General features: G+C 38.3%; 1 protein-coding gene across 1 annotated transcript; it reads right to left on the reverse strand.

Annotated features, from left to right (window-relative positions):
- Nucleotides 1–730: 730 nt before the first annotated feature.
- On the reverse strand, nucleotides 731–26,173 carry LOC124238567 (general transcription factor 3C polypeptide 3). Its single transcript, XM_046659652.1, has 18 exons — nucleotides 25,994–26,173; nucleotides 25,052–25,163; nucleotides 21,829–22,028; nucleotides 20,954–21,077; nucleotides 19,160–19,351; nucleotides 18,482–18,647; nucleotides 15,078–15,225; nucleotides 14,474–14,546; nucleotides 13,542–13,645; nucleotides 12,380–12,551; nucleotides 9,993–10,195; nucleotides 9,556–9,657; nucleotides 8,460–8,595; nucleotides 7,905–8,142; nucleotides 7,083–7,273; nucleotides 5,038–5,162; nucleotides 3,750–3,902; nucleotides 731–2,379 (listed from the first exon to the last, which is right to left on the reverse strand). Exons 1-18 carry the CDS (start codon nucleotides 26,093–26,095, stop codon nucleotides 2,257–2,259), a joined length of 2,664 nt encoding a protein of 887 aa, XP_046515608.1. The 5' UTR covers nucleotides 26,096–26,173; the 3' UTR covers nucleotides 731–2,256.
- Between the last annotated feature and the right edge of the window lie 1,304 nt (nucleotides 26,174–27,477).

Raw genomic sequence — 27,477 nt, forward strand, 5'->3', positions numbered from 1 at the left:
CAGTTTGGTTCAGGAGCAGACTCCCAGGGGAATCCACTGTGACCAGTAGAAAAGAATCTCATTGTATAAAGTGGCTGTCAGGATCCCATGGCTGGGGGGAGGATGGTAGGTAAGAAAGTGAATATCAGCTTCCTAAAAGACACCCAAAAAGATGTTTTCTACAGAGGGTTTTAATAGGCTGAAGGCTGGAAGATAATAAAAAAATTAAGTGCCAGTCACCTTTTTCTTTCTAAAATAAAATTATGCACAATTTTTAGGTTGTTACTCTGGAGGAAGTATGTTCCTCCGAAGGAACACCTCTGAGCAAGGAGTAGCTTGCTAGTGATCTTGAACGTGCTATTTAATCTCTCATATGTAAGACGGAGATGACAGTAACCACAATAACAGCACCTACCTCGCAGGTGATTCTGAGAGAATCGGATAATGCATCTAAAGTATCGCACTGTACTTAGCCGACAGCCGCAAAACACTCAGCAGATGGGAGCCACGATTTTAAATGCTAAACATGCAATACCAACTTTCTTCTTAGCAAACTGCTAGAGAGATGTACTGTTTCCTCCAAGGCTGCTCAGCAGATACTGGAGTCACAGCCCAGTGAGTTTCAGTCAAGAGAGAAACTCTCAACCCAGAAAACTCAAATCTACCTTACGACTCTCTCACAGTCAGCTTTATCATTTCTTGACAATGGCATGAAATAAAATATATATATAAGCATGTGAAACAATGAACGTTAATTACAAAAATAAAATTTATTTAAATTATATACATACATACATATATATACACACACTCATACATACAGAGTGCACGACACATTTACTTATTACATATGAATTCTGCTTTTCAACTACAAAGTTACGTATGTGGTGTAAACAGTGGTAAGAATTCCTAAAAAACCCCCACTGTATTTCTTTGATCCTAAGTCTCACACTTGTTTCCCTCCCACAACTGGACTGGTTCTTACACTCTATATGCACATTTATTATAGCATTTATTTTCCCCTAAAAAGAAACTCTGAAAAGCTGTTATTAAACCAATAGTATATCTAACAAGAAGTGTGATCTTAGATTCAAGAACATACAATATTTGAGATAAGTAAAGGTTTTTATCTATTTTTTTTACTTTATCAGCAATAGTTTATTCCATATATAGCATTCCCCAGTCTTTCTCCCTTCCTGGTGATCTTGAAATGGAAACCAGATCATGTTACTGAACATGGTCCTCTCTTTTCTACTTTTTTGTCAGAAAGCCACAAACATTGGTAATGTACTTTTTTATTTGCCTCAGAGCAGACTGGTGTGAACTAAGCCACTGTCCCAGGTCTCACTCAGTCCAGGTAGTTAAGACACACGCAAGTGAAAAGTAAAAGATTAACTCAATTATTTGTCTTCCCACCATACAACCATTTTAAATAATTTTGTTAGGAGCGAAGTGATTTATGTAATTGTACTGACATCAGAAAGAGTCCCAATTTGTCCTTCCTTTAATAAGCAACCTCCTTTTCTGTGTATTTGAAAAACTGCCCATGCAATAGTAACAGCGCACTAAGAAATGGATGACTAACAACGATGGTGTATGTAGAAATATAGCAAACATTTCTTACAAATAAATATATGCTTGAGTTCTATATTTAAAGAATCGCATTGACAGGTCACATCTGTCTTACTATTGTATTCCCAGCACCAACCACAGTGCCTAGTACATAGTAGGTGTTGAATATATAGTATTAAATGCACAGATGAATAAATGGTCTGAGTAAAAACTTAGTGTATTCAACTCCTAGCTGGCTTAAAGGCTAATACTGTCTATTTCCACTTTGAGGACACTCTTGCTGAAAAATGCTAAAGGAGGGCCAGCCCCAGCGGCCTAGTGGTTAAGTTTGATGCGTTCCACTTCAGCAGCTCGAGTTTGACTCCCGGGCACGGACCTACACCACTCTTCTGTGAGTGGCCATGCTGTGGCAGTGGCTCACATACAAAAAGAGGAAGATTGGCAGCTGATGTTAACTCAGGGTGAATCTTCCTCAGAGAAAAAAACAAAAAAAGCTAAAGGGAAATACAACAACATATGAATTCTTGTAGGAATGATAATTTTGCAAATCTACTAAAAGATCATTATCACATATTAAAAATGAATTACATGTTAGATAACTGTGAAATTATCATTTCCATTTTGGGGTTAATAATAAGCCCTGAGACAGAAAATCCTGGTCCACACACAGCAGCTACCCAATGCTCCTTTCTCAGTTGAGGTGCTTTATATAGAACAATAGGTATACAAAAGCTTTTGAGCCATTGCAATATTCCCGCTGCTCTGATAAATGAGGGATAAGTTGTAGGCAATATCTCTTCGTAAGTCTAACTGGTCAACTTCTATACCCTAGGGGAAAAAATATATGAATGCGTTATATTTCAAACTGACAACCAGGACAATTTTATGGCAAAGAAACAGTTTCATAAGTGTAAGTGTTCAAAAAGCTATCAAAATTCACAATATTAAAAAAAATTATAAAACTATGCATATACCTTGGATCTAAATTTTTATCAGATAATGCTGATTCAGTGAATTGTTACAGTAACTATCATCAAATATTTTTAAGTGTCTAACCAATAAGTTAAAGAATAAGTCTCACCCACAAGCCACAGCAGAATAAACTCCAGTTGAATTAAGGATTTAAGAGTGAAAAAATGAAACCATAAAAAAATAAGTTGAATAATATAATCTTGGGTAGGAAACGCCCTTCTAAGTATAACAGCAAAAGTAGAAACTACAAAAGGAAAGATTAATGGTGTGACTTCATAAGAAATGTAAAACTCCATCATGTAAAAAAATAAGTAAATTATAACACAAATGACCAGATGGGAAAAAATACGAGTGCTATATAACAGACAGGCATGTAAAGAATGGGCCTAGGAGGGCATACACCAAATTGAGTATAATGATTACCTTAGGGGTTATAACCTTTTTTCCTACTTAAATAACAAAGCAATAAACTCAATGGAATAGATTAGATCTATGTTTCTAATCTTTCTCAGTACAAACTTTTGAACAATGAAAAATAATACCTACTAAGCTTAAGGAGTAATACCTAAAGGTATTTATGAAATGAAGAACACAAAAATGTGTATATTTCATCAGCATAACTATAAAAGTGTGTCTTCATTTGCTTAATGTCTAACATTGAACAAGGGTAACAGAATGTAGATCTGAGGGAATGTGGGGATTATGAGTGCAACTTAAAAAAATTAACAATGAAAACATATTTTCTTCAGAAATTAAAATAAAAATTAGACTTTAAACACAGATTATAATAGTACTGGCAACACTTTACCCTATGTCACATTATCTAAAAATAAACAAAGCTACATTAATACTGATCTTTCATCTTTATAAGAAATATGTTTCACTTGAACTTGGAACTGGACAATGAAACTGGACACTTCACACTCAGGCTTCACCTCCAGCTGCTGACACCTGTAAGCCTGAGGCACTATCTTAGGATAATCGAAATGGTCGGAACCACAAGTTGTATATGTCATATGGTTGCTGATCAGGTCATAAGGCCAGGATGTCAAAGACCTACTTGTTACTGAACCTAATTACATAAATGCATCAAATAAGGAAATACTGCATTTTAATATATAAGCTATAATTTATTTCACTCTCTGGACCACAACACTGAGCTAAGTGCACTTATCTATAGATGAAACAAAGCGACTCCTCGGTTTTTGCAGTAAATCATACAATACCTCTACCACAAGCGGCGGGAGCTCCAGGGCCTTCTGATAATAGTGGATCGCAAGATGAATTAGCCCCAGCTGGTGAAGCCCACGGCCCAAATTGTAGAACGACTCCTGGCAGGGCCCACGTAGACTGAGGTATCGATTAAGAAAGGAAAAGCCCTACCAAAAAGAAAGAAACGATTCAATATTTCACTCATTTGACAAGTGTGTATTGAACTACTATATATTCTACTCTTGCGCTTTGAGGCCATTATTAAGTAAAATAAAGGTTACTCGAGCACAAGCACTGCAATATCTCAGCAGTCGATCAGATAATTGAGACAGCTACTAAGAGACTATCTACTAAGTGTGGTGTACACAGCGTGGATACGCTGGACAAAGGGAGGATTCACGTCCCTGGCAGGAGGGAGCAGGACTGTGTGAGATTTCATCACACCTCTCAGAACGGTGCACAATTTAAAACTTATGAATTGTTTGCTTCTAGAATTTTCCAATTAATATTTTCAGACTGCAACTGACCGCAGATAACTGAAACCATGGGAAGCAAAACTGCACAGAAGGGGAGGTTACTTTCCAGAAAAAAGTAAACAAGAAAAGAAAAAGGTAACTTCAAAGTATTACATGAACCAAGAAAACTTTAAAAGAGCAATTTGGTGATGATGTAAAAAAAGTCACACAGTCAAATATTCATACATTTTTGTATGTATATATTATTATATACATATTTTTTTAAAGATTTTATTTTTTTCCTTTTTCTCCCCAAAGCCCCCCAGTACATAGTTGTGTATTCTTCGTTGTGGATTCTTCTAGTTGTGGCATGTGGGACGCTGCCTCAGCGTGGTTTGACGAGCAGTGCCATGTCCGCACCCAGGATTCGAACCAACGAAACACTGGGCTGCCTGCAGCGGAGCGCGCGAACTTAACCACTCGGCCACGGGACCAGCCCCTATTATATTTTTAAAAACTAACTTAAAATAAATCAATCTTCAGGACCTGGAAGGCAGGAGGGCTTAGGGGCTTCAGACTATAGGCAGCCTGTGCAGGATCCCTCCAGATGCTGCCTGTGTGGTAATCTCTTATGGTCAGGTGTATACCCTTTCTACACGGCTGCCTAAGTCTTAGCCAGGAGTACCAACAGATGTTGAGCCCATGAGTGTGTACACACGGACAGGTGTTGGGACTCCCAGCATGTGTACTAGGCAGGTATTACTTTAGAAGTAGGATAACAAAAACATTCAGTATATTCATTTTTAGAGAACATAAAATCAAGTAATGAGAAATCCAAAAGAATTACCTGCACAATAAGAGCATGTCTCCTTAATACATACTTCTGAGATGCCATGTGAATAAAGGTCAGGCCTATACAGAGGCTATAGAGAGGTTCATGGGGATGGGTGCGGAAGGCTTGCACATACTGTCCTGAAAAATGAACAGTGGTATCAGATGGTGTGACAAAAAACATACTTCCTTATTTCTTCAACACTTATTCATATATATTTTAAGGCTAAACAACCATTACTGATATTAAACATATGCAAAGTGTACACTGTAACATATCAGATGCACACTAATCTGAATTTTAAAATAACATAACTATAACAAAATTAGAGTTTACCTATGAACGTATCCTAGCCATGAAGATTAAATATGAGTCACTAAAAGGAACTTTCTTTTAGGTCCAGTTAGACATTTCCATGTAGGCTAACACTTCCAAATTAATTTATCAATTGTGACCATAAATCTAATTTATGATCTTAAATCTATTTAAAAAGCAACGGGGGATTGTGTCTTTTGGTGAATTCTTTTGTAAAATTAATCGATCCATCTTATAAATTCAAATGTGATGGATCATGGAGGTGAGAAAAAGAAAAACAGTTCTGATTTGTTTTTTAGATTATGGGTGTTGTTTTCCCAAGAGTAGCAACCACTTTGTTTTTCCTGAGAAAAGCTAAATGTATCTAATAATAAAATAAGAATTTGGGGCTTTGTGAATTCTACGTATTCTCTATATACAATTATCTCATGTCAAAAGCCTAACCATATGAGATAGGGGAATTTAAGAAAATTTTTCTTATAAAGGAATGATCTAGAATTTATCATACGTAGATGAAAACTTCTATTCCTTCTGGCACCTATTCCAGAAGGAATGGCACCATAAAATCTCTTTAACAGACCAAATGGTAGACTGCCATTTGGACTTTCTATTTTTACCTTCTGTAAGTTTCTAAATATAGGAAAATAAATCTCTATTTTATATTTTCTTAATATTAAACTAACAATTCCAAAAGTACACGGAGTGGAGGAAGGTTTCAATATCTGATATTCAAGGCTACTAGCTGAACAACCATAAAAACACCAGCCAGGGCCCGGCCCCGTGGCTGAGTGGTTAAGTTTGCACGCTCTGCTCTAGCAGCCCAGGGTTTCTCCGGTTTGGATCCTGGGCGTGGATATGGCACCGCTCATCAAGCCACGCTGAGGTGGCATCCCACAGGCCACAACTAGAAGGACCCACAACTAAAAATACACAACTATGTACCAGGAGGCTGTGGGGAGAAAAAGGAAAAGAAAAAATCTTTAAAAAAACCCAAAAAACAAAATGCCAGCCATACACAGAAAAACACGAAAGTATTAAGTAGCCAAAATCACAGTTTATTTAAAAGTGAACTTGGCAACACTAGCTTTTAGGCAGCAGGATATACATGCCTTATTTTAAGTTTAAACATTTGGTTAAGTATTTTTCTACCTGTTTTCTTCTGATTCTTTATAACATAAATTCCTTATAAATGATTAATGAATTTTCCCTGAGTTTAATTAGAGTTAGTAAGCCCTATGTAAATAAATCTTGATATAAAGACTTGTCTCCTGAAGGAATGAACTATCAGCAAATCTTAAATCCTTTTTTGTACTATAACAAATAAAAATCAGGTAGCAAAGCATCCATAATTAATGAAAATTATTTTAAACACCAACAAGCCTAAGCAGGGAGAACTGGTGGCCTTTAAAATGAACTATAAGACCTACTTCAGCCTTTTGAAACCAAAGCTTCCTAAGAAAAGCAAATATTATTATCATTATCATTATTGCTAACACAGCCACGTACCATGTGCGCCAGGCATTGTTTTAAGTATTTTATATTAACTCATTTAATTTTCACAATAATCTACAAGGTAGATCCAATTATTATCTCCACTCCAGAGAGAGAGAAACTGAGGCAGAGGGAAGTAGAATAACTTGCCACGGGGGAGTGGCTATTTAAACCAGGCAGCTCTGCTCCAGAGGCCAGGCTCTTTGCCGCCACACTTGGCCATTCCTGAGAAAGTCACGTGCCAGGACACTTACCAAGTGCATGCTTAAAACTACCAGACACGAATGCATTGTGTCCATTCAACACACACAGGGCGTGATTATCTGGGTTTTTCAGCATTAAACGAAGACAAAAGCGATGATGTCGTACATCTTGGGAGTGCATGGTAACTTGATTGAAAATGTTCCAGAGCTGGGGTTTATTGACATTTTCCATTACCATTATCCTAAAATCGCAGAGAGAGGGAGAGGGTAAAAAATACTGTAAAAAGAAAATCTTCCTGAATTCTAAGAACAAAGCCCTTCGGTGCTGTCCTCCCAACGCTGAAATACACCATCCCTCACCAAGGAAAAGGAGCCTGAATCAATCTAGTCAAGCAGAAACACTACGCAGTGGAAGAGTTTTCCTGGAAAATGCAGCTTAGGTTAGTATTTCTGCATTGTTTCGGCTTTTCAACAAAACTTTTAAACCAAAAAACAGAATCAAGTGGTTTCTGTCTCACCTTTTCTCTCTCTGTCCACTACAGCTGCACCACAGTGAACAAGGAATCATAACTAATCGTAACGTGTGCCGGAGACGGTGAAAACGCCTTATATATAACAACTCATTTAACCCTCACAATAATACTACGAGGTGGGAGTATTATGATGTCCACTTTATAAAGAGGGAGACAGAGGCACAAGCGGTTAAGTATATGAGAGTGCATGCCTCTCAGAATCACAAATGAGCTGCATTAACCAGCAAGCAAGAGGAGAGTTAAAATAAAACAGCTAATTTTTGAGCGTGAGAGACTAAGTCAAAGTAAATATATACACCCTAGCAAAGAATCTGATTAAAATAAGTTATTGAAAAATCACCTGATATAGTTGTATGCCTTTCTGAAATTTTTGTCCAGAATTGCAGCAGAAAGACCAAAGTATTCTAGTTCTTTGCGTTTTTGCCTGTCATCATAAAATGAATAGTACTCCAATGAAGAATTCACAAGTAACTCAGCCTCCTGAAATCGGGATAGGTCACACAAAGAGTATATGGCCTTCAACAGAAGGTTCCACCAGTCATCTTTTGTCAAGACACTCGTGAGTACAGCAAATATTGCTAAAATGAGACCAATGAAAATCAGTTAGGACACTGTATTTCCAGAAAGAGCAGAATTAGAAAGAAAAAGTCACATGAGTGACTTGAAGGTGAAATGTAACAGCCATGGTCCCACAGGAGTGAACTCCTGCCAGTACTCTTCTGACGGTGGCAAGACGAGGCAGCTGCCTGTTCACATTCCTTCACCGCCACCCCTCTGCTCTGCCTGTCCAGGTAATTCTCACTCTGATTCAATTAGACTACGATCAGGTGTTACTTCATGAGTCTTTTATCAACTCAGTCAAGTTTTACGTAATAAAGCAAATGAAAGTAATTACCTTTTGCATCACAATTTGCTGTCTCTTGGTCATTGCTGTCTGATATTTTGTCTCTTGACACTTTAATAAGGTAGAGATGCCTCTCTCCAGATTTGGAACTGGATATCAAACAGACTTGGGCTCTATTCATCGCTACCTGAATTAAAGATAGTAATTTGAGATTTTTTTAGTCATAATTTTTTAAAGAAAATCTATGGGAAACAAATACCACAGGTGTGCGAAAGCTGCTTTAGTAAGGGGAAAAAAAGACCAAATTATTACGTATAAAACACCTAAAAGAAAACGAATAGACTAATTTTTTTCTTACCAAAGGAATTTGGGTAACACTACTCAGTAGGGAAAAAGAAGGTAATTCACATTAACTTTATACCAACACACACACACACACACGCACACACAAACACCTCCCAGCAAAAAAGCCAAACTGGGGACCGGCCCAGCGATGCAGTGGTTAAGCGCGCACTTTCCGCTTTGGCAGACCAGGGTTCCTGGTTTGGAAGCTGGGTGCAGACATTGCACCACTTGGCAAGTCATGCTATGGTAGGCGTCCCACATATAAAGTAAAGGAAGATGGGCATGGATGTTAGCTCAGGGCCAGTCTTCCTCAGCAAAAAGAGGAGGATTGGCAGCAGATGTTAGCTCAGGGCTAATCTTCCCCCCCTTCACCGCCCCCCCCCAAAAAGCCAGAATCAGAAAGGATGTCATATCTGGAAAACATTTTTGCAAAGTGACAAGTTTGGCACACAGCAGCATTTAAAGAGCCAATAATCGATAATACTATGCTTCTCACTTTTCTAAATATGCATTAGCAAGGATTTTATTTCACTTAACAGTCAAGTTTACACTTTCATGTAGAACTTTCAATTACATACCATTAATCTCTAAGTCTTTTGGCTTTATCTGACTTTCCCTTTAAAAATTTTGAGTTTAAACCATTATGACCTCAATAAAATAATAAAATAAATGAATAAATAAAAATTAAAAATAAATTTTTGAGTTCAACAGAATTTTAAAATAGCTGTAATCTATGTTTAAATCAAATTCTAAACATAAAAAAAGGTCAAGAAGGCTAATACAAAGAAAGATCATCACCCACCTTTAAAAGCATGGCTAACATGGTAAGTAATGTATCCACATAACCATACGTTTTGCCTTGTGAAAACAACAGAGTAGAACGATGAAGCAGTAACTTCAGTTCCTAAATAAAAAAGCACATGATAATGAGTGTGATATGGTGCTTTTGCTGTAAGTTGTTTTGTTTGCATAGAAAAGCTTTGCCTTAGAAACCAAACCTTAAGAACATTTGCTTTATGAGCTTTCATAATAATTAAGATCCAATATTTTGGAAACTACAATTTACAATGTCTAATGAGTTGCTGAAACTTAAGACTCAAAATCATTTTTCAAAAACACCGAATTTAAAACACTAAAATAAAGCTTTTGGATATAAGCTGTAGAGACATCCTTAACTGAGGAGAAAGTCCTAAAATATAATGCACCAAGAAAAACTTCCTTCTGTGTTACATCACCTACCTGCTGGGCAGCGTTTGCATCTTGTGCCAAAGTATCTGGATCATACATTGGTTCCAGAGCTTCCAGAGCTTTCTCAGGATGGCCCAGCTGCTGCTGAAGGGTGGAGAGTGAAATCCTTGCATCCAGATGGAGGGGGGCCAGATCAACCACTTTGCCATAGCTCTCGGCAGCACGCTCCATGTAGCCTAAGGCCTTTAAACATTCTAAGATGGTGTTCAAATAAAGCGTAAATATGAACTACAGATTTATAAGCTGGCCAAAATTATCTCTCCATTTTAAAAGAAATATTATGGCAATATCAAAATTACAACAGGAAAGAAATGCATGCATATTTTTAGTACTTTAAAACAATTATCCCTTCTAATCTCTATCTATTGATCAATCTATTATTTCTCAATTCAAACTGCTACAAGGATGATAATCAGCATATACATACAATTTGGAGTTCTGCTTTATTCATTTAGCATTATACTTTCAAGATTTTCCCATGTCTTCACTGGAATTTTGCATGGTTATAAAATTCACTTAAATTGATTATTTACATAACCATATTATTTGACATTTAGGGTACTTCCAAATTTTTACTGTAATAAACAACACCACGGTAAACTTCCTCATTTATATAAGCCAGAGTTCACAAATTAGCAGACCAATTTAACCCACAGATGTGTTCTGTTAGGCAACAGTGCTGTTAAAAACAATAAATTGTCTACATTTTTAAAAACTAAGATTTTAATGAAATCCAAATTATTGGATTCTTTTGAAAAACCTGAATTTGGCAGCAGTGGCCCCCATCCCCACAGGGCACATCAGCCCACGCACATCACCCTCCAGGAGGGCTCTCCGGTTACCACTCCAGCCTGGTCCTCTACCTCCCACTCTACTCATTTTTGTTAACCTTCCAGGCTTCTGAGTTTGTGATCCCTACTATAAATTACCTCTCTCTCCCTCCCCAATATTTCCTCTGGTTAGGTTCTCAGAAGTGAGGTTATTGGGCTCTATTCCTCAAACTTTATGCCAGTCAATCACTAAGTCCTATCATTTGAACTTGAGAATGCATCCCCATAAGCATTTCTTCCTTCCACTCTAACAGCCACGACACTAATGTAGGCCCTTTTCATTTCCCTTTTTCACTGCAGTTATTTCCTAAAAGGTATTTTGTCTCCAATTGTTTTCTCAAATCTCTAATTTCTCAAATCTCTCCAGACCATTATCTTCAGGTTAAACTTTGATAATAAAGGAAAACTACTAATTAGGGATGGATCATGACGACAAAGGCCTTTCTCTTAATTTTTCATTTTTCAATTTTAAAAATACTTTGTTATTACGCTACAAGCTTTCAATTCCTCTAATGATCTTTCTTATATACTGACCCCAAATTTCTTTATGATTTTTAGATCATTCTGAGGTTTTACCTTCTACTCATCTCAAGCTACAAAGGCTTGAAATGGAAACAGCATTTATCCGCATCATGATCATAATTAAAGAGGATTTGTAAAGTATCTACCATTAATAACAGGAGCGGTTTCAGTGACAGCCTTAGGAAGGCAATAAAACTCCAGCTCCCTGCTCATGTTTTTAAAATTCAAGTACCATAAATAATATAACTTTTTATGACGGTATTACATTGGTACACATGTCTACCCATCCAAACAGTAAAGTGCTATCTTAATCATTAAGCGCTCTCTGCCATTTCATATGTGTGATGTATCTCAAAACATCCCAAAATGTCAATTAATGCTTTTCTAGTTGGAGAGAACTTTCTGCCACTATGTAATATTTTAAACAAGGATTATTCAAATTTTAATGCATCTTTTATGTTGAAAAATAGGAAATCCTATTAGAAAATTTTTGGCTTTCATACATTTCTTTAAGAGATTTAGCTTTTCTTAAGCTATTTTTTCTACTCTAAATGATTTATTTCAGATTACTGTGGATTTAGATATAATGAAATAAAATGATAGATAAAACCCAATCTTGGGCATATCTGCAGCTCAAAGGACACTGAAAATACATTAATTTTTTTCTCAATATATTAAATATAAATTCATAAAAACTCTTCAAAAATTAGATTGCACTCCAAGTCTTGACAAACTGTTACTAGAGACCAGAGCCTCTGGTTAAGACAGATAAAAGACAGGTATTTAAGGTATTTTAACAGGGCCACGTCACTCCTTCTCCTTCACTCTTCCAAAGCCTGAGCGAGGAGGAGCCACTTAGTGGCATACCAAGACAATTTAAAACACTGACTTTCAAGAAACTGCCCTGAAATCAGAAATACTCTCACTAAGACATTAATATTTTATAAGAATTACTTTCCTCTTGGGAAAGTAAGTTCTTGCCTGCTTATATGATTAAAACTTCTCCTTCCCACAAAAAAGTATTACCTGCGTGCCGAAGCCAAACCACCGCGAGGTTGTATCTTTCTGAGCAGACCAGCGCACTAAGGAGCGGAAGTGCAGAATTATATTCACCAACATCCAGAAAAGCTTCAGCAACATCTAGATAGAGGTCTCCCATATCTTCAGGATTCTGTTCCACTAGTGTTGTCAAGAGAGGCTAGACCCCAAAATAAAAGCCTGAAGTCAAACACTCATTACAAATATGCATATCTATGTATATTTCTCTTTTTAACATATTTATCAGTTCTTGGAGGCAAGCCTAAAAGGAGTAAGGCTTAATGAATACAGGTTTAAATAATTAATTTTCTATTCATTTCTGTATCTCTGTTAAACAGAACTCATTCTGCCATCATTCACTCACTCAACACAGTACTTCTGCAGGCCTGTTCTGAGGCAGGCCCTGCAGCAGCTAAGACAACACTGATCTGCTGTGCTCCCCTCTAGCCCAGTAAACGCCCCCACGCCTCAGGGCCATGGTGTTTGCTGCTGTTTCTGGAGAGCCAGCGGCTCCCTCCGGTATCTGCATGGCTGACCTCACTTCCTTCAAGTCGTTATTCAAATGTCGCTTTTCCGGCAGCCCTTTTCTGACCATCCTACCTAAAATTACCACTCCTCCCACCCCCAATATTCCCTGTTCTTCTCTGTTTGATTTTTCTTCAGGGCACTTATCACCAACTAACATCCTATATTTTACATACTTATTTTATTTATTATCTATCTAATCCCAACAGAACAAAAGATCCATGAGGGCAGGGACTTATATACTTTATTCAACACCTCATCCTAAGGTCTGCAACATAGATGTCCGAAACATTTTTTTATTCAATGAAATGCTTAATCGGAAGTCGGCAAAAGAGAACAGCTGTCAAAAATTAACAATTGTCTAAAAGGCCCAATCTCAAATTCTGATCTCTGGGTTGTTCTCATTTTAAAAGAAAAACAAATTATTCCAAGACCAGTTCCAAAACTTTTAGCTTTTACTTTTATAAGCTTTTATATTCACACAAAAATAATCTGATGTTCATGGTCACTTCCTGGTTATTAAGAGATGTGAAATCTAGGGTCAACTCAAAATTTCTTGTCATCTCACGGAAAGATTGTGGATGTGATCTGAAGTACCTCAAGTACAGATCTTCATGTTACTCACATCAAGTGGTTCAAGGATGTTGAGATGCACGAGGCAGACCATCAGCTTCACCGTGATATCTATGGGCACACCATCAGGTATGGTGCAGGTAAGACTCTCACTGGCTGTGGATTAGAGAGAGAAAAAGTAGCTTGTAGACTCAAGCTTAGAAAGTGGGGCAAACGAAGCAGACCCTATCTCCCATGGAAGGTCGCATTTACTTCCTCCAAAACAATGCCTGCACAGTCAAGTCTAAGCCTGGCCAACTCCAGTACTAGGTTCTTTTACCTCCATCAGTCTGTCCTTTGGTAGCAGAATTACCCTTCCTATTCTCTTCCTAATACCTTATCCACTTATCTGAAACCTATATAAACTCCCTTCTACCAGAAATACAAAGAACTAAAAAGACAGAAAACAGCAAACAAGGATATATGAACTCTCTGTTTTCTTCTTGAATTCAAAAGCCTCTTTTTAGTCTTTGCTACAAATAGTCTTTTGCTGAGAAAGGGATAAAATAATTCTGTGCTTAAGTTTGAAGCAGCATTTTATGTAAATGCTTAAGTTTGAAGTAGAATTTTTTCAATGCTTAAGTTTGAAGGAAATTAATAGTGAGTATTTTAAGTCTTTCCTGAAAAGCAAATTGCTTTAGTTCTAAAGGTTTTTGATAAGCTGTTCAGTAATCCATTCATTTTTCACATGGCACTAAAAAGACTCCGGGTCAATGAGAAATGCCATGTTCCAGTGGGCATACTGAGAAATAAAAACAACGGAAAACAATTTTTTTCAAAGATTACCTGTGAGTGAATACTCACAAGAAAAAGATACAAAATCATTCTTAGGAAAAAAAAGCTTCTTGGGAAAACCTGTTATAAGAACACTAACTATCAATTTCAAAATGTCATATTATGAATAGGAGAGGATTATCCACATTCCTCTGCAGAGGAAACTACAACCTTTATTCTCTTCTGGAGTGTCTTCCTCTGCAGTTTTTTTTTCTAGCACGATTCCAGAAAAATCTGTAATTACCTAGAAGAATAGGGATAAAAAAAGGAAATCATACAATAGGTATGTATGAAAAACCTTCTCACAATGCAAAGATATATAGTCAACCCTTACTATAAATGGGCTATAAAAACCAAGAGTAAATCACTTTAAAATAAGAAACTGCTGTGATACATTAACAGTTTTATATCATATTAACCATATTAACAAGTGCTTAACTGAAGATATAGAATTCCTCTGTATCTAACCAATCTACTTTTCCAAACAGATTAAGAACTGAATCATAGTCTGGCTGCTGAGTCCTGCTTCCCTGAAGTACTGACATATCTGGTACCTGTAATAATGGCAACAGCTTTTATCATATGATAACTACATTTTATATTTCATATGGAATTACTATAGAATCTAGAAATCTGTTTCCATACAGACTTTAAATATATAATTTAGAATATAAGTAATATATAGAACTAAAATGAGGAACTGTCAATTTTTAAGAATTACTAGAACACAGAAATGTGTTCAAAAACTAACAGAGAAACACTTAAGTGGTCCTACCTCCAAAGCTTTGTCATATTGTTTGTTAGAAATGTACAGTTCAGCTGCTATGTTAACATCTTCCATGGAGACTAGGCCCTGGTGTTTTGAGAAAGCTTCTTCAATTATGTTAATAGCTGAAGTAACGTCATTGGCTTCATAGTAACTCCTAAAAAAATAGATGGCAAATGGATGAGTGCTTATTTAATTCAGAACATAAAATTCATTTCCTTGCTTAGACTCTCTATTAACTATGATTTTCATTTTCTTAATATTGGGGAGGAGAAAAAACTCTTCTTTAAAATCATAATCAGTGCTGATCCAGAGAAAAATGTGCAATGTCAGTATAACGATGTCACAATGTCTAGCATCTTACTCTCCCAAAGCTATCTCCTATCATTCCAGCTCATTCCCTCTGTAACCAATACCAACAACACGTCTACCTCAATGGGATCTACGAAGCGTTGATCCTACCACTTTTTCACTGTCACTGTACCCCTCCTGTCCTCGCTTTCCCCTTCTGCACAGTCCAACATTACAATTACTCCCTTGCACATCTCCTCAATTCTTTTGCCCTTCTCTCCCTCTACCAAAATCATCTGATAAAACTCCAACTCCGGTTAAATCCAAATATGCCTACTCTTCACCATCAGCTGCCCAGCTGACCATGCTGATTGGAGGCATTCCAAGTTAATGACCACTAGTCTCAAGTGGGCCCATGGTGCTGATCAGCAATCTTACTACAGTTACCAAGTCCAGTACTTCTCAAACTTGAATGTGCATCCAACCACCTGGGTTTCTTATAAAAAGGCACATTCTAATCCAGTAGTGCTGGGGCAGGGTTGAGATTCTACATTTGTGACAGGCTCTCAGGTGATGCAAATGCTGCTGGTCGGTGGGGTAGCCAGGTCCCAAGGACATAGACAACTATGTCACATCTCCTCTCCAAACCTCCAACACTCTCCCACCCTCACTCTCAGCTGATGACCTTGCTTATTTCACAAAGAGAATCAAATCAGACATCCCACATATTCCCAACACAGCTACCTACTTACCTATACCCACAGGCGTATCTTCTGCCTTCTCCTTTTCTCATAAGGACAACCCCCAAGTAGATCCCATTCCCTCCAACCTACTCAAAAACACCACTCAGGCAACTGTCCTTTCTCTCATCAATCTTCACTATGTCCCTCAGTTGTGGATCATTCCTATCTAGATTTAAATATATTGTAATTTTTCCTAACTTAAAAATTATCTCTTACCCCTACAACTCATTCCAATTACCTCCCCATTCTTTTGCTCCCCTCATAAATTTCTCCAAAGAGCTGCCTATCCCTCAGGACCCCCAATTCCATCTCCAATGTCACTACTCAGCCCTCATTTTACACGATCTATCCGCAGTATTTCACACAGATGACCACCCCTCCTCCTCGAATTGCTTTCTTCAATAAACCTCTAGAATACCATGTTCTCTTAGTTTCCTCCTACTTCATTGCCCATTCCCTTTCCATCTCCCTTGCTGTTTCCTCCTCATCTTCCTGACTTCTAAACACTGTAGTGCCTCAGGACTTAGTCCCCAGAACTCTTCCCTTGCTCTGTCTCTCACACATGTGCATACACACACACCCCACCTCATATCCAATAAATCAGAAAACTCCAAGAGGTCAGCCTTTGAAATACATCCTGAATCTGATTACTGCCCATCACCTCCTGCTACTTTTACTCTGGCCCAAGCTACCATTATCCCTTCCCTGGATTCTGCCCCAACCATTCTGCTTCTGCCCCAACCATTCCTCAATCTGCTCTCAAAAGACCAGCGAGAACTGATGCATTTAAAATTTAAGTCAGATCATGTCACTCTTCTACTCAAAATCCTCCAATGGCCTCCAAACTCATTCAGAGTAAAAACCAAAGCCTTACACTGGGCCCACATGGGCCGAGGGATCTTCCTGCTTCCTCTAAGACACTACCTCCTGCTCTCCTCCCTGAACATAACTCTGCACTGCCATTCCCTTTGCTGTGACACTCTTCCTAAAATCTGCCCCCACATCTCCTTCAGCCACTTTCAGGTCAGCATGACCATAACATACGGAATGAAGCCCTTCTCTAGTCTCCCTGTTGAAAATAACACACTCCAATTCCTCAACTTCCTACCTCCCTCCCGGCTTCATTTTTCTTCAAATCACTTATCAACATCTGGCATACTATAAACTTAGTTGTTTATCTGCTTATTGCCTGTCCCCTCCCACTAGAATGTAAGCTCCACAAGGGCAGGGAATTTTAAAACTCATTCAATCCTGGATCTCCTGGTACCTTGTACAGTGCCGAGCACAGAATTTATATTCAACAAATATTTCTGGAGGGAAAGCAGGGACAGAGAGAAAGCCATGTCAATCAGAAGTTGTAGTAACAGAATTTCATGTAGGAAACATCTCTTTGGCAGTGGCAGAACCATTCATCACCAATCTTTCCCAACAAAAAGATTATAAATAATACAAGTGGAAAACACATCTACTATCATAGGTCATCTAATAGTTCAGTAGAAGCCTATTGGGCTAACCACCATGACAGCTCAAGATCTGACTAATGATAAATAACCTGGGAAGATCCTCAATGCTCATCATATACATCAGGGATCAACTGAGGGTTGCCTTGCCTCAAATTTCCTAAGAATGCTTCCAGTATTCCTACATAACCCATCCTTGGGAGCATGGGGATGATTTCACAGCTAAGCATCTTCATGACAACGGCCATGGAACTAACAGGGTTAACCCTAAAATACCCAGATTTAGATGATTAATCCTAGGCTGCATACTATAATAATAGACATCCTTAGAATAGAAAGCATCCCACAAGGCATTACAGGCCCAGAATGTTTCCTGCTTTGTTTTGCTGTACAGCCTATCAGAGAAGTAAATGCAGTTGGGTATATTATTTTAGAATAAAATATATACCAGTCAGTAGCATGTGCCAACCATAAAGAAAATTTTTCATCTTAAAATATTATTCTAGTATTGGCTCCAGATAAAATGATTATAGAAGATCCCAGGTCACAAACATTTCATTAGCACATCTGCAATAAATAATTTAAAATAATATTACTGAAAATGTAAGTATTTTCAACTAAGTTATGGAAACCAGGGAACCTAGTCATCCTTTCAGAACATGCTGCATTTTTAAGCTTCTGAGCACTTGAAAGGTAATCGTACATACAAATTTTTCTAAGCAATCACACAGTTGACTTAGAAACAGAGAAGTACTGAAAAGAAAAACCCATTTCTAAATTTAAATACAATAAAAAATACAGAAAGCAAAACAATTCCTTGAACCTCAACAAAAAAGTATATTCTACTTCAAATGCATGCTTGGATTTATAAAATAAGATGATCATTAAGAGCATTTATACATTTTCACTCCAAACTTACTTAGCCATATCTCTAGTCAATTGCATAAATCGTTCTCCATCAGACGGAGACAACAGGTTTAAAATGCGCCTATAACCATCCATTGCCATTTTATGGTCTCCCATCTGTTCATAAAGGCTCGATCGCTCCCACAGATAACGGACATTAGTAGGTTCATACTTAAGAGCTAAAAAGAAAAAAGAATATAAATTACAGATTTATCATAAAAAGGGGTTCATGGTACCTGGGTGTGACCCATCCTCATTTCAGAAAATTTAATAAACACTCTAAACTAATTCTCCAATGGAACCAAGCAGGTTACTTTGGAATAAATCCACCTTCACAGGACCTCTCGACAAGGCCTGATCTAAGACCAGCTAGAACCTGACTCTCCTCACTAATCTTCCTTTGATCACCCTAGTCTCATATTAACCCTCAAGGAACAGCTTAGAACCAGCACTGATCTCGGTGGGAAACTGAGGGTACTTACTCTTCGTCTACCAAGTTTTGTGCTGTATTAGCTCATGCTATAAAAAAAGTTACTGGTAAATATGAAAACAGAGGAGCCCCAAATACTTACCTCTGATATAAAAAATAAATATATTTTAGCTAACCTCACCTCAGAGTAGTAAGTACAATTATCAAAAAACCTATTATGTAACCTTTCATCAAACAAAAGGAAAGAAACATTTTAATTACCTTTTGTGTAGCAAAAAATAGCCTGCTTAATATTGTCTTGTTCCAGGGACATTTCTGCCAATCTAACCCATTCTTCAGTGTCACTGGGATTTAAATGTGCAGCAATCAACTCAAACTGCAGCGATTTCTCCATGTCACCCTGGTCCTCATATATCATGGCAAGAGTAGAGAATGGCTCATAAGCAAGAGGAGCTAAAAAGAAATTTAAAAAAACAAATTCCATTGGCTGAGGGATGAGGCTTGAGCTGATGTCAGTCTCACGGTTCAAATTATGAATCCTTTTTTTAATACTTAAACTCTTTAAATACCTCTAACAAAATTATACAAACTACCTAATGGAAATTAGAATAAACATTAGATTATATTTGCTTTATTTTATTTTCATACATTTTGGGCACTTTTTGTGTGTGTGTGTGAGGAAGATTGGCCTTGAGCTAACACCTGTTGCCAAACTTCCTCTTTTTGCTTGAGGAAGATTGTCCCTAAGCTAATGCTTGTTCCAATCTTCCTCTATTTTTTTGTATGTGGGATGCCACCACAGCATGGCTTGTATGGTGTATAGGTCTGTACCCAGGATCCGAACCTGCAAACCCTGGGCCACTGAAATAGAGTGCACAAACTTAACCATTATGCCACCAGGCTGGCCTCCATTTCTGGCATTTTTAAAGCATACTTTTCTCTAAGCAAAGTGTAGTTTCATGAAAAACTTTACTCTCCACCATGCCCCCCTCATGAAAATCCCCCTCTGCTAAAGCTAAACATGGCTCAATAACTCAGCAAGTTCCTTCTGATGAGCATCAGCCACGTCAGTGGGGGTGAATCTTCACGATCCAGCTCCCAGACCAAGGAGGATGGGATGAATGGAGAGAGGGTACCTAAGTAGCACCTAAACCCAGGATATCCAAGTGAATGGCTAATCTGCATTTCTGAAAGAACGTTTCTTAAATGAAGTTCTAAGATTATGAGGAATTAAACTCAAAGATAACTCTCAAAAACAAACAACTGTAAACTGAAATAAAGAAACAGACAATATGGGAAAGTAGGAAACAAACAAAATATCCTGAAGAAAAAACTTCGGTTAAACTTATTTCGATGGGGTAGTAAAGAAAAAGCAGTGACTCAACTTATCCTAATGAATCATCCAGGAAACTTACAACAAGACTTCTACAAGGACTTTAAATAAAAAGAAATGCCAAAATATTGAAAAGATAAATTAAAAGTTCACTGTATTACAACTACCCAAGCCACTACACAGGGCATCATTTGGCAACACATCAGGAAAGGAAAATATTAAACACAAGCAACTAGTTAAAAAGTCGCCTTTGAAGACATCCTTCAATATGCCAAGACCTGCAGTTTAATGGAAGATGACAAGTATAAATTGTGTCTTTTACCAAAAACTAGATTAAAATAATCTAGCACAGTCTTATTTGGAAAACAGAAAGAAAAAAACACTCTTCAAGCGATTTTAACATAATGTGTTTGCCATATTTATAAAAGACACAGAATGCAAAAGTCTCAAATCCCTAAGATGAAACATTAAAAAACAAGCAAATAAAAACAAGAATGAAGGCTGTAGGGGTTCAACAAATATTAATGATATTTCACTGAGTCATACTCTGATTTTCATTTTCTTGGTAATATGTTCTACTAAATGTGAAAAGTGCAAATCACTGTTATCACAATCAACTCCCAGCTTCTGAACATATTTTTCAAATAGCACAGTGAAGTCCTCCTCTATCTGTAAAAGTCAGACTACTAAACTACTATTGTGAATAATTCCACAGAAAATACCCTGTCTTATGATTTCCATGCACATCAATATCGCCTCTTCACGTTCTCCTCGCGCAAAGCGAATGTTGGCTTCACCCATGAGACCTCTCAGAGCTCTGGGAAGTTTACTCCGAGGCCTTTTCTCCTGTACAGAACAAATATGACACTTAGATTAAAATATAGTAATGTCTTAGATTTCAATTCCAACCATATTAACAAATACAGACCCTAATGACACTGACATTTTTCTTTAAAACTTTTCAATCTTTTAAAATCAGAACTAAAGACTTTGGTTGTGATTATAACTGACTCATTAACATTAAAGTCTATATTTCAGGAAAAAGTCTAAAACTCAACTGCAAGAAATAGCAGAAATTATTCTATGATACTCTCCAAAAAGGAGCACTTCAGAAAATTAAAAAAAAAAACCCCTACAGCAGAAAGTTCAAAGTACAGTAAACTATATAAAGAAAGCAAAAACCAAAGTAGTCAGCAATTACTAAATTACTAATTAGAATTATAACAAATGCAGGAGAGGATGCTGCAAAATAGATTTATATGCCAGGAGACGACTTATGAAGTAATCTACTGAAGACCCTCCTTCTTTCAAATTTATCTACTCAGAATGAACTTGGTTAAAAAAAATCAAGTTACAATATACACTTTTTAACAGCAAAACTATAGTACGTTTTGACATATGCAACAATTGAGGTTTACATTAAAAAAATCTCTAAAATGAAACATTAGAAACCAGTAACAGCAGCTGTCTCATAGTATCTCCTTTCTCACAGCTGGAATTCTTTTGGAATATACGTATAATTTAAAGATTTCTTTTTTAATTACTATGTCACATTTCTGCATTCTGTTTATAAATACCGAAATAAGGAACAACGTACTTTCATCATTTTCTTGGTCTCCCGGTTGAGAACCATCTCCAATACAAACACATCGCCTGCAGTGGGTTGCTGTGGTGTTTCCTCCTCCTCCTCCTCCTCCTCCTCTTCTTCGTCCTCTTCCTCCTCATCATCTTCATTCTCTCCAAGCATGGAAGCAAAGACTTTGTGAACTGACTTACTGACTCCATCTGACGTTTCTCCTGAAGACAGACACATTGAGGTTACAAAAAACCAACCACACAAAAAAGCTTTAGAACACTCAGCAGTCTAAAGAAAAAAAACAATATTCTCTGGAATATAAATTTCTACCCTAGCAACACCAAACTTGAAAGTGAAAGATCGACAAATGAACTCTCCCAAAAACCCAAAGAAGAAAGCTGTCACAAAGCCATGTGTTTCACTCTGTAGGAATTGCTGACTCATCCATTAGGTCTCAGATAGACAGGCAAAATTAGGTGGGAAATCAGAAGCACACGCAGCAACAGTTAAAAGTAGAGAGGACCAAAACAAAAGAATTGTAAGACTCAGACCTATGAATTAAAGTCTGGTGGTACACAGCCAGGTGGTATAGAATAGTGGTAAAGGGCAAGGCCTCTAGAGCCGAGCTGTCTGGTTTCAAACTTCATCTCCATCTCTCGCTAGCTGTGGAGCCTTGGGCATATCACTGAAGCTCTCTGTGCCTCAGTTTCTTCATCTGTAAAAAGCGGTTAATAATAATGTCTGCCTTATAGGGCTAATCTGAGGATGAGACAAGTTCTTAAATATATTCGCTTAGAATAATGCCCAGCAGAAAGTAAGAGCTTAATAAATGCTATTATAAATATTAAAAAGTATTATTATTTCAGGAACAAAATAACATCACATACTTCATTTGCCTCTGAGGATACCATTATAGTACAATGATTTTTCTAAGTTCATAATGATGATCATGAATGATCAAGAAAAGGTTAAGTTTAGAAGTTAATTTTCTGTTGAAGCAGAGACATGTAACATATTTCAGAAAAGTCCCAACAAAATAGTTAAAATTAAAAATACACATGTGTGCGTATGTATGTATGTGTGTGTATATATATATATATATATATATATATTTGTGTTCAAAAATCCTTAAGCTTATTCTCTTATGTGAAATACCTCAAACCCCAAAAATGATGGCTAACTGAGATAGGATGTTCAAGGAAGAACAGAATAATAAAAAAAATATATTTTATGAGCAACGAATAAGTAATTATTATTATGAAGTCATAACGATCATCCTCAAGAATTCTGAACATCCAAAATAAATAAATAAATGTGTGAAATAAAACCTTGGCAATCAATAAAATTTATTACAGTAACAAAGGAGAAAAATCATATGACCATCTTGATAGCTACAGAGAAGCATTTGATAAAATCCAACACCCATTCCTACTAAAAATTCTTAGTCAACTAGAAATAAAAGGAATATCTTTAATCTGATAAAGAATATCTGCTAAAAACATTTCCAGTTAATGGTGAATTATTCAAAGTTACTGGGAATGAGACAAGTATGCCTGCCATTGTCACTCTTTTCAACATTTTACTGGAGGTCCTAACTAATGTAGTAAGGGAAGAGAAATAAAAGGCATAAAGATGGCAAGGAAGAAATAAAATTGTCATTATTCACAGATGACATGATTAGGCACATAGAAGATCCAAAAGAAACTACATATAAACTGTCAGAATACATGAATTTAGCGGGGTTCCTAGATAGGTCAATACACAAAAATTAATTGTAGTTTTTGTATCAGCAACAATGAACTGAGAATGAAATTAAAGGAAGACTCTATCTGCATGGCGTGAAGGAAAGGTGCTGAAGAATAAGAATTTAGCAGTAGTATTCCCCGCAAGGCACAGGAGAAAAGAAAGACTGACTCCAGCGGCCATATATTCCAATTAGCAGACTTTGCCAAAGCCTGTTCAAACTGACTCCTTCTTCGGCTCTGAAGACATGCTCATACTCACCAAGGGTCTCGGTAAAGTTCTGGGACAATTCCTTCCTGAGAAACTGGGAGCTTTATATCTTAAAAGGACTGATGGGATTATTCGACTATTATTTGTCCTATTTGATGGGACTGTTATTAGTCGGTGCGCATCTGACTGCTCATGATGAGGTAGAATTGGATTCCATTAATCCCTCTTTTTACGGAGGGCCTGATGGCCACCTCCCAGGGGCAGCTTTAGGCAAGAAGACTGGCGGGCACCCCGTGGCGCCTGCTGCTACAGCTGCAGCTCAGAGACCTGATGAGGCAACAGCTGCTCCTCCCCGGAGCAGGTAAGGAAGGACCCACGGGTTGTAAGGACAACTTCAGCTCCCTTTTCCACTCCACTTGCCTGGCACTCTTCTATGCCTTTTCTTCCCCACTTGGTCCGAGGAGGCAGGAATAAAGCTCATTTGTTTTCTGCTCACTCTAGTATGTTTCCTCTGTGCAAAGGCTTATTTGTTTAGAGGGAAAAGAATCAGCCTCTACATCTACCCTCTAGGACTAGAAAGCTTAATTTAGTTTTCAATCAGACCCTACAAATGAAGTTACATTCTAATTGATAGTTCAGCATCCCAGGTAACTTGATATGTGTAAATGGATACCATGAACTATTATCAATATTCTGATCACTAGAAAGCTATATAGATCACTGGAAATTAATAAATTTGCATAGTAATCCATCAATTAGGCTCTGATGAGTTTAATTAGTCTGGGTGCACTAACCAAATTTAATATCTGCACATGCAGAGCTGAGGAGTGGATCCTGGAATGGGGTAGCATACGGAGATACCCATGCTGCATGTGAGGCCCCATCCGGGCAGTCAGCTGGCCTTCCACTCTGACATTTCTATCTCACCTCCCATAACTAAAGCAGTGGTTTGGAAGCCACTGCGGATAGAAATATAATTCATTACAATTTTGGGGAGTATACTCTGGAAGTAATTAGTAACCAAATGAGAAGGCCAATTTAAAAACTAATGACACTAAAAAGGCTTCCAAACAAATACTGATGTCAATTTCAAACACTTTTTCCACACAAAAAACCATCACCATATTTAATAACTCAACGAATACTGAGCATCCACTATATACCAAGCACTACGCTCCTGATAAACCAAGTAATCAACAACAGAATACCACTGCAATGAAAAAATAATGTTTTCACTAAACTATTTGGTAGTTTTAACATTTAATGCAAGTAGCAAATGATCTTAGCATACCTTCATTGCCATCTTTGTCCTGGGATCTGCAAGAGTCAACTCCTGATGATGACGGAACTTCAGAGTCATTTGGATTTTCTTCTGCTGATAACTTTCCTTTCTCCTGAAGACTCTGGGATTGAAAATTAATTAATGATTGCAAAAACCATCGCAGGTTTCTCTCTCTCCAGTTGAGAATAGGGCATCTGCCTTATTTTCGACTTCTATAAATACTTGAGTTCTGCACACATACACAGTACATGGAATCTATATTTGAATGTTGCCAAAGCCTTTCAGAGAAAGATACAATATCTTGATGATTTCACTAATCTACATTGTATCCTAGCTTTTTAAATGAAAATAGATGGTCACATGAATAAGGAAAGAATCCACCAACTAATTTTAAAGGTGCGATTACTTTTATTTTCCCTCACACTTGAAATAAGTGAGAAGATACGGAAAGTTCAGATATTTCCTCCTAAGTATGAAAAAATACGTAAGAGTGAAGATTTTGTTATCAGACAAGAAAATTCTTTTTTTTGGTGGAAGATTACACGACACCATCGGGAGACTCCTCAAAAATGGGAGCTCACACCTCTCAGTTTAGAACTAGAGAGGTGAGTTGCCCAAACGCCCAGGAAGACTTGGTGGCAAAGCTGGGACTAGAAGCAGAACTCCGACTGCAAACTCCAGTCCCCACTCCGACTACCGGCGTTAAGCGACCCTCAAGTAAAATGTCCTATTGGCACAAGAGAAGAGGTTACCACGGGGACAAAAGCTTGCCGGTGGGGGAAGTGTTTTTAGAGCACAGGGCGGAGGTGAGACCTGGGGTTTGGGGAAGAAACTGCTGGGAACTCCCGGCCCGCCGCATCCCAGGGAACGCGGTCACCGGGGACCCCCATCTCCCAAAGGGCATTAGGGCGACAGGACGGTGAGGGGCATCCCAGCCTAGCGGCGCCTCACTTTCTTCTCGCGAGTTTTTCTCTCTTCTCTCCGCCTTTCGAACTCCTCGAAGGAGATCTTTCCTTCCAGGTAGTCGATAAGCTCCGGGCTGAACCCCGACATGTCTGCGGGCCGGATACGCAGCCCCAAGAACCGGGACAGAACCGGGAAGAGCTGCCCCTCCCAACTTCGCTCCGCGCCGGCGCCGAGAGCAGGGACCGGCGTGCTCCCGAGAAATGGGCCCGGCCTGCACCGTGGCCGCCGCGCTCGGGTTCCGCCGCCGCGTCTGGCCCCGCTCCGCCCAGGGGCGGAGCCTCGGTGCGCCGGCCTCCGGCTCTGACCTCCTGCTGCAGATTGTTAGGGAGTTGAAAAGAAATGTGCTTTAAAGAAATTGTCTTTAAATAATTTCCCTCAATTCCCCATTAGGGTCCTCACTACCAATCCATTTCCCTTTCTGGATGTTTGTTCTGTAAGTTAATTTGATCTTTGCCGTAGTGATTTTCTTCTTAATTTAACCGCTTGCCCGCCCGCGTGCATGCGCCGCGGAAGCCGGAGTCCTCGCCAGGGCTACGCTGTCAATCTCACCTCCCCCAATCAAAGGCACCGTCAGTTTCCCGTCTTCCCCAAATCCTCAAACTCTGCTTTCCTCGGGCTCCTTCTCAGCCTGTAAATAAGTTCATCTGGACTTTATGTTCCGCCTCTAACTCTCACCCTAGTTTTCTTCACAAACTTTTAGAAAGAGTCGAATGCTTGATATGATAATCAAACCCTGTTGCCCGTTTACTGTAGGTCATGTCCTGTCTTATGCATATTACATGCATATCTCAAAATAATCCTTAAAAAAGGATATTGTTGTCGCTAATGCCAAAGTCCAGTATCTAATAAGTAGTAGGACCAGGATTTGAACCCTGGTCTATCCAACTCCAAATCCCATGCTAGGAATTAATGTGATATACCGCCTCGCCTCAGTGGAAGTATTTTTCACCTCCTGCACACTGTTGTGGTGTGTCTTTTACCTTGTGTTCTGTTTCTCTGCTGTTTAGAGACGCTAGCCGTCAACCTCTTGAGAACAGCACTACCTGATAGCACCTTTGCGAACTCTCCTCTGTAGCCTAGCAATCTGTGCTCAAAATACCCTTCTGAATTAAATCGGATGGAATTGAAAGTGCCTCGGGAATGGGCAAGGGAGTCGCGGTATGGGGAATGCAGCTCCACATGCAAACAAGGTTAGAGATGATTCCTGGGAGCCTACCACGTGGCGGGCGGTGCCTCTTTACTACAAGGCGGATGAGGATAAAAGCAGCAGTGGGATGGGTGGCAGAATGAGGGGCCATCCTGCGAGAGGGGGACTTGGGGTGAGAGAAGAATATCTCACAGCTAGAAGTCATCCCCTTTCTCATGATGAAGGCTCCTCAGGGCCCTACATGGGTATGAAATATGGGGGGCTAGCGTGTGGGTTGGGTCAAGGTAATCCACAGAAATCACTTATAGCAAAACCTCCTGAA

The sequence above is a fragment of the Equus quagga genome, chromosome 4 (genome assembly GCF_021613505.1).
Source record: "Equus quagga isolate Etosha38 chromosome 4, UCLA_HA_Equagga_1.0, whole genome shotgun sequence".
NCBI lineage: Eukaryota > Metazoa > Chordata > Mammalia > Perissodactyla > Equidae > Equus > Equus quagga.

Coding starts and splice junctions, on each gene's coding strand:
- LOC124238567 (XM_046659652.1), bottom strand. CDS start 26,095: ATGTCGGGGTTCAGCCCGGAGCTTATCGACTACCTGGAAGGAAAGATC. Junction 21,078..21,828: donor AGACCAAGAAAATGATGAAA/GTACGTTGTTCC, acceptor TGTTCTGTACAG/GAGAAAAGGCCTCGGAGTAA. Junction 8,596..9,555: donor TGTTAGCCATGCTTTTAAAG/GTGGGTGATGAT, acceptor TCTTTAATTCAG/GTAGCGATGAATAGAGCCCA.